Source organism: Psammomys obesus, unplaced genomic scaffold (assembly GCF_907164565.1).
Source record: "Psammomys obesus unplaced genomic scaffold, mPsaObe1.curated_primary_1811, whole genome shotgun sequence".
Classification (NCBI taxonomy): Eukaryota; Metazoa; Chordata; class Mammalia; order Rodentia; family Muridae; genus Psammomys; species Psammomys obesus.
This window is the reverse complement of record NW_026588368.1, coordinates 4,695,926-4,708,186: the sequence shown is the minus strand read 5'-3', so window position 1 is coordinate 4,708,186 and position 12,261 is coordinate 4,695,926. Positions and strand designations below refer to the sequence as shown.

Sequence of the window (12,261 nt, the reverse complement as noted above, 5' to 3'; positions counted from 1 at the left end):
TCTATCTATCTATCTATCTATCTATCTATCTATCTATCTATCTATCTATCTATGGCAGAGTTTCTCTGTATAGCCTTGGCTATCTTGGACTCACTTTCTAGACCAGGCTGGCCTTGAACTCAAAGAGATCCGCCTACCTCTGCCTCCCAGAGTACTGAGATCACAGGTGTGCACCACTGGGCCCAGCTAATTCTAGTATTAATATGTTTGGGTTTTTTTTTTTTGTAGTGATTTTGGAAAATGAAGACAGTTATATACCATGATTATTCAGATATTTCCTCCTGCTCTTGCTTTTATGGTGTCATTTTCCTCTCATTTTCATGTTGTCAAGAAGATAGAGGTAGCAAAGGTCTATCATGAGAGAAGGCACCAGTCCAGTAGTGAGTACTCTTTCATTTCCTTCTTCTTTCCATTTCCATCTCTTTTGTGACTACAGCACAGTAACCTAGAACTTGTGTGGAAGACTGACTCTGAGGAGACTCCACAAACATTTGACCTACGAGCAATGAAGGCTGAAACCTAAAATTTGAAAACAGAGAAACTTCAGATTTTTAAGTCCTTCTTTCAGTCATGTTTCTAAAAATCTGCATATCTTTCTTTAACCCCCTCCCCAAAATTTCAGCATAGTTTTAAAAAATAATTTATTTAATTTTATTTTATGTGTATTGGCGTTAGGGTGTCAGGCCACCTGGACTGCTTATGGACAGTTGTGAGCTGCCATGTGGGTGCTGGGAGTTGAACCTGGGTCCAGTGGAACAACAGACAGCACTCTTAACACTGAGCCATCTCTCCAGCCCCAGCATATTTTTTAATGGCATTGGGGATTGGAAATATGGCCTTGCATATGAGAGCCCAAAGGCTGTACTATGAATTAATAATACACTATTACTGTATGGTTGTTATTTTTTTATGGTTTTAGATATTGAACCTAGGACCTGATGTATGCTAGGCAAGTGCTCTACTATTGAGCTAGTCTATTTACTTTTAAAACGAGAGAAACTACTGAAGAAAAGAAGCATAAATTGTTCCTAATTTGTTCTCAATCTTCAGGTTACCTATTGTTTGGTAAATTAGAGAAGATAATATTTATTATCTATATTATGTTATATTATATTAATATCTATTTATATTAGAAACTGTATGCTGTTATTAGGAAATGGAAACATACATATACATATGTATACATACATACATACATACATACATGTAATATAGTATTTAAATATAAATCTACCCATATAATTTTTAAAATAAAAAATATATTTATTATAAAGACAGAGTCTCAATGTGTAGATAGGCAGGCTTTGAACTCACAGGGATCCTCCTGTCTTTGCTGCTTGAGTGCTGAGATTAAAGGGTTGAGCTGCCATGCCTAGCTTCTACTCATTATTTATTTATTTTTCTTTCTCTCTCCGTTTTCTCTCTTCCCTTCTTCTCCCCCTCTTCCTCTTCCTTCTCCTTCCTTCTTTCTTTACTTTTTCATTTCTTTCCTTTTTTTTCTTCCCTTTTCTTTTTTCTTCTCCCTTGCTCCTCTCTTCCTTTCATCTGGCCCTCTCCGTTCTTTGCCTCTTTGCTCCCCTTTTCCTTTTTCCTTTCCTTTTTTCCCTTCATGCTCCCCCTCTCTTCTTTCCCTCCCCTCTTTTCCCTGTCCCTCCCCTTCTATTTTTCTCTTCTCCCTGTCTCCCCTCCTTTTCCATTTCCTTATTCCTTTTTCTTTCCCATCCCTATTTCTCCCTTTTGTTCCCTTTTCTTTCCTCATCTTTTTCCGTTTCTTTCCTTCTCTGACTCTTGTTCTTTGTCCTGTACTATTTCTTTGTATAGTCCAGTCAAATTCTCCACACTCTTGTCTCAGCTTCCTGAGTTCTGGAATTAAAAGTGTATAACACCATTCCCAAGTCTCGTGTGTGTGCGTGTGCATGTGTGTGTGTGTGTGTGTGTGTGTGTGTGTGTGTTTGTGTGTCTGTGTGTGTATGTATTACATGCCCAAAGGTCAGCCTCAGGTATTGTTCCATAGGAGCTGTAACCTTTGCTTTTTTCTTGTTTGTTCTTTGGTGTTTAGAGACAGGATCTTTCTCTGTAGCCCTGGCTGTCCTGGAACTGGCTCTGTAGAACTCAGAGATATGCCTGCCTTCGCCTCCCACGTGCTGGAAATAAAGGCTTGTGCCACCATACCCAGCTTCTTTGTTTTTTGAGACAGAATCTTTCACTGATCTGGAACTTGCTGAGAAGGCCAGGCTTTATGTGAATTCTGGGATTGTATTTAGATCCTTATGCTTGCCTAGGAAGCACTTTATTAACTGAGCTATCTATCTCCCCAACCCCCAAGTTATATTTGTTTTTAAATGAAAATTTTCAGCCAATAGGGATGAAATGAAGTGAGCATTCTTTTCCTCATACCTGTTTGAATAGTAACTTAGTCCTATTTCCAGAGTCTCTCCCGTTATTTGCAGTGCATGAGCCAGAGGCTTGATACACTCCCTGGGAAAGGGGAATTGTCAGCCCACTGAATACAGGATGTGTTCATAATGAGCTTTAATGCGCAGGCCTGTGAGTAAAAATGTGCTGTGGTAGGATTTCAGAAATTTCAATGGGAAAGCTTTATGCCTGTGAGTGAACTAGACTGGCCGTCTCTTAGACTTGTAGGGGGAATCTTTAAACTTCGAATAGTTTTGTTTTTCTTTACATTTTCTTTGCCTATATGCTAGGCCTTAAAAATAAAATTAGAATAGTTTTACCATAAAATGGACCGTTTTGAAATTACTTGTTTGGAATTAGGTAATGGCATTGGGAAGAGATGCCATCAAATGTGAAGTATTTCAAGGAAGTTCAGATTCAACATTTTCAAGTATAGATTTTAGCCTTTATTAGTATGTGAAATTGTTTATAGTTAGTGTGGTTCATTTTATGCTCAAAGGCTTACGCTTCCTTGTTGAGCAAATGACATTAGAGGTCTCTACTATGTACATAAGTGCACAACTTGTGTGCAGTGAGGACTGTAGCTTATGAACAAGCTGTAGCGTGTGTTTGTTTTAATGCAGGTGTGAGATCAATCTGACTGATGTATTTAATTGTCGGGGTGGAAGAAAACAGAGGAATTCAATAGAATCTAAACTTAAAGCTAAGATAGAATGTGCTGTGCATCAGTCAGGGCTGGGGATATAGCTCAGGGAGACTCAGTGCTTACCATATGCAAGCCCCTGAGGTTGACCCCAGCACCCCAGAATAACAGTATAAACAGTTGTGTAGCTTCAAGAATTATGAAATATGCTCTTCTCCTACCCAGAGTTCTTCCAGTGTCATCTCTGTCAGAAAAGAACAATGTGATCTTGGCCTTTATGATCACTCACTTATTTTTTTACTAAATTTACCATATCTCTATTCCTAACATTAAAATATTATATACATTTATGTATGTTAGATTAATATAATTTTAATGCCAGTAAGTATCATGGCTTAATTTCACCTTTTTTTAAATTAAAAAACCATTTTTAATGATTCCTTTTTTATTTAAATATGCATTGGTATTTTGACTGCATGTATGTTTGTGTGAGGGTTTCAGATCTCCTGGAAGTGGAGTTATAGATGTTTGTGAGTTGCCATGTGAGTGCTGGGAATTGAACCAGGGTCCTCAGGAAGACCAATCAGTGGTCTTAAACTATGAGGCATCTCCCCAGCCCCCCCTTTTAAAAAGTTTTAATTACTTTTTTGGAGGCAGTTTTGTGTAGTCCAGTTTGTGTTGAGTTTCCCGAGTACTGGAGACTGGATTTGAACTTGTAATCTCCTGCCTCCCTTCCAGTCTTACCCATTCTAGGAGCCCACCACCCAGCTGAGGACTGCCGATGGCATCGTGCACACGAGTAAAGCACACTCCCGTCTGAGCTGTGTTTTCAGCTCAAGTTCACAGATTTAATCTTCCATGTGCAATTCAGCTACTTCTTAGCTAACTGGTTAGAATAATAATTCCATTATATTTGTAATTTCTGTGTATGTGTTGATTGAATACACTCACATGCAGAAAGAGAGAGTGAGAGAGGATGAATACTTAAATAATTTTTAAAAAAGAGATGACAATCAAAGCAGTGTTTTATTAGGGAAGACATCGGAACTTGGACGCCTTATAATGACATATCTGTTATGCACACCCTATAACAAATTACAATTACTAAACCCACAGAGCAGGGAAAGGAGCCTGTTGTAGGAGACAAGCATTTTCTTTAATTCTTTTTTTCACCAAACATTATCCCGGCATGATAATTTTATACCAACTGTCTTTAGTGTGTATCCATAAACCACATGGATGTTTTCTTGTTTAAACACAATGACATCATCACAGCTAATCCATCTAAAACATTTAAGAGATATTTGAGCTGTAAGCAGATGGAGGTAAAGTATTCATATAGCGTGGGGGATGAGAGAGAGTTCAACAGCCCAGCACATTTGGGGAACAGCTAAGTTTCCGGTGTGACTGAAGTACAGTGACTGAGGGAATCGGGGACGACATGAACTTTCATGGTCTCTCAAGAAAACATGTTCCATGGGGAGCCTTGACAGGGTTTTGAGTGTTGGAGTGACGGGATCAGCTTGGTTTTTAAAGGAGTGTTTTGAGAAGGTATGGGAGGGGGCACAGAGCAGAAAGTTGTTGATGAGAGCGCTGTGTTTTGGATGGCTCGTTAGGTGGTAGTACTAAAAATGTAGGAAAGTATTTGGATTTTGGGATGTTTTGGAGGTACACCTAAGTGGATTTCCTGACTTTGGCCTAAGGGAGACTGGAAGGCAGGAATGGCTGCTTGTGTGATACAGGTTTAGAATGCTGTGGGAGCCTAGTGTTGCAAAAATATTCGTTACCTGTGTAAGTAAGTATCGTATCTAGTTGAATACTAAGGCTAGAGTTGGTAAAAGTTGCAACAGAGAGGGTGGTGTGTCTTAGTAAAGATCGAGGCTACCTTCCCTTAAATGATTTGAGCCAGAGTTTCTTCAGGTTGTTTGCAATATTTTCATAGACTTCAGCAACTGAACATTTCTGATCTAAAACTGAAATCAGAAATGCTCAAAAGAAAAGAATAGAGTGTGAAAAAAATTTCGAAAGATCTTTTTGTTGTGTAAGAATTGTATTTATTTATGTTTCATATGCATCAGTGTTTTGCCTGCATGTGTGACTGTGTGAGGGCGTTGGATCCCCTGGAACTGGAGTTATCCAGTTGTGAGCTGCTGTGTGGGTACTGAGAATTCAACTCAGGTACTCTTGAAAAACAGCCAGTGCTCTTAGTCGCCGAGCCATGTCTCCAGTCCTATTTTGTAAGAATTTTGAGAAAAGTTAATCAGTGAGCTTTCTGGTCAGGCAACAACGAGTAAGTTATGTGAAATAATAAGCAAAACGTTAAATCCTAGTCTTTTTCTTTATTTTTATGCATTGTTCATATGGAGTGTTCCACTCTCTCCTCTTATCTAGGGGTGTCCCAGAGTTCTTTATTCGCTGAGTGATTAATTCAGAGACAGTTACAGATCTGACAAGTGACTTGTCTGAGGTCTGTAAGATCTGGGTGATCCTTGAAGACCCGTAGCGTCTTTCCTTCCTGCCTGCCTGTCTGCATGTCTGCCTGCCTGCCTGTTTGCGTATCTGCGTGTCTGTCTATCCATCCATCCATCCATCCATCCATCCATCCATCCATCCATCCATCCATCCATCTGCTTGTTTGTTTGTTTTTGGAGATAGGGTCTCACTGTGTAGCTCTAGCTGTCTTGGAACTCAGTGTATAGATCAGGCTGGCATCAAACTCACAGAGACCTTCCTGCCTCTGTTTCCCTTTATGGCTTGCTCACCATACTTTCTTATAGAACCCAGGACCATCTGCGTGGAGTGATGCTGTCTGCAGTGGCCTGGACCTTCTGCACCAATCACTGTTAAGAAAATGTCTTAAAGGCTTGCACACAGCCTGATTTTCTCAGTTGAGGCTCCCTTTTCTAGTGACCCTGGTGTTTGTCAAGCTGTTGTAAAACCAATCAGCACAGCTGACCTCTTGTTGACACACAAACACATCACTGTTAAGCTATAGTCTTTCTCATTCATCTCCAAGATCTCACATTAATAATGACATCACAGTATAAAGCATTTTTTACAAATTTAGAGTTCCACAAATTTAAACACTTTAAAAGTTTAGTCTCTTTACAATATTCAGTCTTTTTAAAAAAGTGCTGGGACTAAGGACATATTCCACCATGTCTGGCCTCCTTCCTTCCTATCTTGAACTTATTAAACTTTGGTTTATAAAAAAAGCTGTCTTATGACATTTTCTGATTCTAAACTACATAGAAACTTGTCCAATAGACTTTTTCTGCCTCCCTGGAGGCCCACTGGAGGTTTTCATCATCAGTAACTAGGTGGTTGTTACTCTGGAGGCAGATGCTGTAGAAAAGATGCTGTCAACAGTCGTAATTTCAGTTACTCTGTGCAGTGCAGGCTGGTTGTGGTGGCCTTTTTTCTTTTTAAAAAGGGATCTTTCCTAGTCACCCCTTTTAGATAATTTGCATGTGTTTTTTTTTCACATCTTATTGATCTATCAATCTGGTAATGTGTGGTAGTTTCTGCTATTGTAGTAGTGGTTGATATTGCTGTGACTGATTTTAAAAGCAAGCTGTTCCATGCCAGGGATGCCCCAGGGTAGATGTTGAATCATTCTGGATTCCCTGACCCACAGGTAAGGTTTGTGACAAGGGAAGGGTCCATTTACCACAGAGGTTGGGTTAGTTATTTTTAACAGCTCCCACTTCAAAAAACATGAGAGTGGCTGGGCGTGGGGGAGCCATGTCTTTAATACCAGCACCTGGGAGGCAGAGGCAGAGGATCTGGTGGATTTTTAAAGTTCAAGGCCAGTCAGGTATACATAATGAGCTCCAGGCCAGCCAGAGCTGTGAAGTGAGACCAAAAAAGTGTTAAAGCCACACACTCACTGTCTTCTACTTCTGTTTAGGAGATGCACCGGAGATTTGAGAATGCCCCTGATTCTGCCAAGACAAAAGCCTTGCAAACCGTTATTGAGATGAAGGTAAGTGAGAATCTCACCGGAATCTTGGAGTCACCTTTCACTCTTAAACAGACCCTTCCTGCATGTGTAGAAGGTGGTAACAGTATTTTGTTCAATTGGGAGACTGAGAGGAAATATAAGACTTAGTGAAAGAGTGTCTTAACAGAACGCTGGCTGGCTAGCCTCTCCTACTTGGTGAACTCCAGGCCAGTGAGACACTTTGGCTCATAAAACAGGGTGGATAGTGCTTAAGGAACAACATTGTAGTTTGTGCTCTTACCTCTATGTGCAAACACATGTATGTGCATATGTGCACTCCATAAATACACATGTACACATATAGAAAAAGAAACTTATTCCTTTTTTTTTTTTTTTTTTTCCTCCTTTGAGACTGGGTTTCTCTGTGTAGCCCTGGCTATTCTGGAACTAGCTCTGCAGACCAGGCTGGTTTCCAAACTCACAGAGATCTTCCTGCCTCTGCCTGGGTTTAAAGGTCACCACCGCCCAGCAATAGACCTTTTTAATGTTAGGATCCCTCTGAATGTTTACAGGCCAACTTCCTTCATTTTAAAGGAAAAAATTGCCCAAACCCAAGTCTCAATAATCGTTGTTTTTCAGTTGTTCTTTTAAGTAAGAGTTGTGCCTTAAGAAGGATGGACAGACAGGTGCACTCCTGTAATCCCAGGGAGGCAGAGGCAGGCAGATCTCTCTGAGTTTGAGGCCAGCCTGGTCTACACAGTGAGCCCAGGATAGCCAAGTCTACACAGAGAAATCCTGTCTTGAAAATCCAAAGAAAAGCATCAAAGCAAAACACCTCCCCCAAACAACAAGAACAATAAAAACCCACAACAACAAAAAAGGAAGCAAGCTCTGCTTGCTCCCTAGAGCAACCTGCAGGTACCGTTGCCAGGGACAACCATTTTATTCTTCAGAATGCAGCATAAGTACTTCGTGCCTAATTTTTTCATGTGTATTTGATAGCTGAGATTTGCTAAATGTAATACATTTTAACTGCTTAACCAAGAACATTTAAAATTTGTAGTTCATTGTCCTTTTCTTCCTTGCCAGCTTATGTTTCTAAAGAATGTCATGACGTCTGTGGTTTAGTGCCACTGTCCTGATTTGTGCTAAGGTGCTGTACCTTTGTCCACTGTTTCCTTTATCAGTGCAAATGTCAAAAATCCAATGATCATTGTAAGATTAATGTGAAAATAGCTTTGACCTTGCACTCTATATCTAGAGCACCCCAGAATAGGAAAGACAGTATTTCGAAAAACTGTTTGAAATTAGTGATTAGTTAGAAATCTCCAGGAGTTACAGAGTTTGCTCCCTGAGTTAAACTCCTTTGACTTAAAATCTAGGTATGTTTTATCAGATACATGACATGATGCAATTTCCTAACCTCTCTATGGTTCAGGTCTTTTAAAAAAAATGAGTTAATGGTGAAAAGAACTCCATTCAGTGGGTTATCTTGAGGTTCACTAGTTAAAACATATAAAATACTTTGAATGTAGTGAGCAGCTGATGTTAGGTGTTGTTAGTAATTTTATAGACAGTCTTCTGGTTTGCTTGGTTGTGACAATTTGGCTTACGGGTCCACATTACCGATCACCTTTGTGGGGTAGCCAGAGGCAGTAGCTTGAGGCAGCTGGTCCCATTATGCCTGCAGCCAAGAGCAGGGAGAACGAACGCACTCGCTGCCGTTTGGCCTCCTCCCATCCAGCTTTCCTCTGTCTTGTGCAGCTCAGGGCTCAGCCCATGAATTGGTGCCACCCACACTCAGGGTGAGTCCCCATCCGCCCTCAGTCGATGCAGCCAGAACAGCCCCTGCACAGACGCTTTCAAAGGCCAATTTCATCCAGATAATTCCTCCTTGACTCTCTTCCCAGGTGATTCTTGGTTGTTGCCAGCTGGTACACATCACACACAGGCCCCCTTTCCTCTCTCTGTGTCCTAGGCTGATTTTGAACTTTCTTTGAGCCATCTTTCTGCCTCAGTTTCCGAAGTGCTAGTATCTGCTACCATACTCTGCTTTATGTTATTTCTCCTGAAAGCCCATTTAGGTAGAACTTACTCCCTACTTTCTTTAACTTCTTTGTACCCCATGTGAGGCTTGACTTGTATTATGTCCCTCACCCTTTTGGTGTTTGTGCGTGCGTGCGTGTGTGTGTGCATGCGCCTGTGTGTATATGTATGTATTTGTGTGTTTATGTGTTTTGAGACACGCTCTCACTCTGTAGCCTTGGCTAGCAACAACAAAATTTGGCCTTGCAGTAATAAAACTTTGTTCATATTATGTATATTTTCTTGTTTTGTGGGGGGAAGAATTTATCAAACATTTTAAGTTTCTAGTTTATGGACTATTTGTAGTTCCATAATCATAATCTTGAATATAATCTTATAAGAGACCTCTAGAGTGGTTTAACTTTATGGCTTTCCCTTATCACACCATATGAATTTATTTGTGCATATTATTTCATGATCCCTGTTGATGCCTAAGGATAAAACACATGTTCATGTATTTTTTTTTTTCTTCTCTTCTCACAGATCAGGGGTGTGTAATTTTGTTAGTTGGCAGTGTGTATATTTTAAGCTTTGCCAAGCTTATATTGTAAGAAAAGAGATTCTGTCAACAAGGGTCAAGTGGATGCTCCATTAGTTACTTTTCTCATTGGTATAACATACTTGGCAAAGCCAATTGTAAAAGGATGTGTTTATTTTGGATCATGGGGTGAGGGTCAGTCCGTGGGCTGAGATGAGGCAGTGGGCATGTGAGGCATCTGGTCACTTTGTTGTTCCCAGTCAGAAAACAGAGAGAGGGGTTCTGCTTGCTTTCTCCTCTTGTCTAGTCTGGAACTCCTTCTACATGTGGGATGGCGCCACTCAAATTCAGGGCTGGCCTCCACCATAAACGCATCCCTGGATAGGCTTACCCATCCAGATGCCCCCAGAAGCTTGTTTTCAGGTGATTGGAAGCTGGTCTCCGGTGTTGCTAAACGAGATAGTTCAGGGCAATTAGTTCCTTCAGTAAAGTCCAGATTGCTTGGGGAAATGAGGCAACCTTTAGAATTGGAGATGTGGGAAATATCTCAAGGTGTAGGTCCCAGAATGCCCATTAGGAGTGGCTGACAGTGACAGGAGATCAAGGCTTTGGAAGTGGGAACATGAAAGGGAACCGATTTACCTGCTTTTTTCACATAGAAGTTGGAGGGGGCTCCCCTTTTCTCGGGGGAAAAAGAGTGGAAGAGGGAAGGGAGGAACCACTCTTGGGATATAAATTAAATTAAAAAAAAAAAAGTGCAAAACCTGATTGAGAGAGCTGTCTTCACATAACCCAGGCTTACCTAAACCACCAGTTGATGCTAGAACGAGGTATACTAACAAGGACTAGTTGTCCAGCCTGATTTCAAAGAGTAGCTGGGTAGATCTTTCCCTGATCAGTCCATGTTCACCTTGAGGTTTTCACAGCTGCAGTATTGGTCTTTTCCAGAAAGAAGTTTTGTGCTGTATGTCATAGTGAGTTGATTTTGCCCTGTGTGTTACGGATGGAGAAGAAGTGAGGCTTTGGGTGGGGGCACCGCAGAAGCTGTACAGGTGGCCTGCTGTGGGTTTACAGAGGTGGGGCCCTTACTCCCGGCCTCTGCTGTCTTTTTTTTTTGTGGATCAAACCTGTGCTAGAGACACACTCCCTTTTCCTACTGCACATTCCCTCTTGTTGCTCCTGGGTGTGGATGTGGCACAACTTACATTTGACTCTTTTAGCTATTTGTATGTGGACCATGTTTTGCTACTTGCAGAAATTTTTATATTAATCTTAAAAGTGAATTTCAGATACTACAGTTGAAGTATAGGCTATGGACAAGGCAAGGATAGGATACCCCTTTCCATTCAGCTCCCCAGACTGGAAAATTACTGGTTGAAGTTGTTTCCTGACTGATCCTTAAGTTTTATCTTTCTGTTTTAGGAATTATGATGGCCAATAAAGCCAACCAAGACATCTTTGATATAAAAAGGAAGTCAGTTTTAAAAATCTATCCCAAAATGTGCTCTCTAAAGCTCCAAATAAAATGAAACTGTATTTAACTTACATTTTCTAAAGTTTCTATTTTTTAGGCAAAGAAACATGTTCAGTTACAGATACAAAATTTTTATGTAGCCATTTTGCTGTAATTAATAACATATGAAGTAAGTTGAGGATTATTTAGATATTGTCACAAAAATATCAAGAAATTGAGAATACAAAAATGTAGTACTAGAAGGTGATACTTGTGATGGTTTCTAAGAACTGTGATTTATTGTTTAACTATTTTTGAGATGGGAGGGTGTCTTACTATGTTGCCTAGGCTTATCCCTGAATTTCCAGGCTCAGGTAATTCTCTTGTTGTCTCATTCTTAATACCCAGGACTATAGACATGTAGATATTTCAAATGTATTTGAGAAGCACAGAGAATAAAATTTCTAAAATATAAAAAGTAACTGTTAGTATAATTATTCACTCTTGGGTAATTTTTCTATTGGAACACTAGATTATTATTATTGTATACATTATTATAAGCTTTATTGTACAGTTCTTTCAAACTTGTATTCTTATTTATTGGCAGAAGCATGCCCCCTAGAGGCCACTAAGTAAAGTGGCGAAGTGTTAGAACCGGAAAGGCTTTGCTGTTAATACTACAGCACCCCTCCTCCCACTAGGAATTTTCTGATCAAGTACAAGGAACCTTTAGCCATTTTCCCCCATTGCTTCCACCTCTTCGTTTAACTGTGTCTGCTGAGTTGAAAGGGTCTTCAGCTAGAGGAAGAAAGGGTGCAGCAGAGTGTCTGTATGGTCATCACTATGCAGAGTATTTCATTTCCCAGTTATTCAGCCACTTTTAATTTTTTAAGTAGTTTAATGCTCAACTCTCTCATTGTTCTTAGGATTCAAAAATTTCTTCCATGGAGCGTGGGCTCCGAGACCTGGAAGAAGAAATCCAGATGCTGAAGTCAAATGGGGCTTTGAGTACTGAAGAGCGGGAGGAAGAAATGAAACAAATGGAGGTGTACAGGAGCCACTCTAAATTTATGAAAAATAAGGTATGGGACAGATGCTTTAGTTACCAGAAGCTAGGAAATTTTATGCTACTTCTTCATGTTAGTGATAAAAATCTGCTGTATGTTTTATTCAATTCTAGAAAAGTTTTTTTGTTGTTCTTGTTTCTCTCTCATAGAATCTTCTTGGAATTAAAATCATTTAAG

At 40.1% G+C, this 12,261-nt stretch overlaps 1 protein-coding gene across 8 annotated transcripts in view; it reads left to right on the top strand.

The window, feature by feature from the left end:
- The window catches only part of Erc1 (ELKS/RAB6-interacting/CAST family member 1), a 269,824-nt gene that overhangs the window by 52,215 nt on the left and 205,348 nt on the right, over positions 1-12,261 (top strand). For all 8 annotated transcript variants that reach the window (XM_055604168.1, XM_055604166.1, XM_055604167.1 and 5 more), the window contains exons 4-5: positions 6,969-7,043; positions 11,944-12,099. In XM_055604168.1, coding sequence (XP_055460143.1) covers positions 6,969-7,043; positions 11,944-12,099 — 231 coding nt within the window. The remainder of the gene's footprint in view (positions 1-6,968; positions 7,044-11,943; positions 12,100-12,261) is intronic.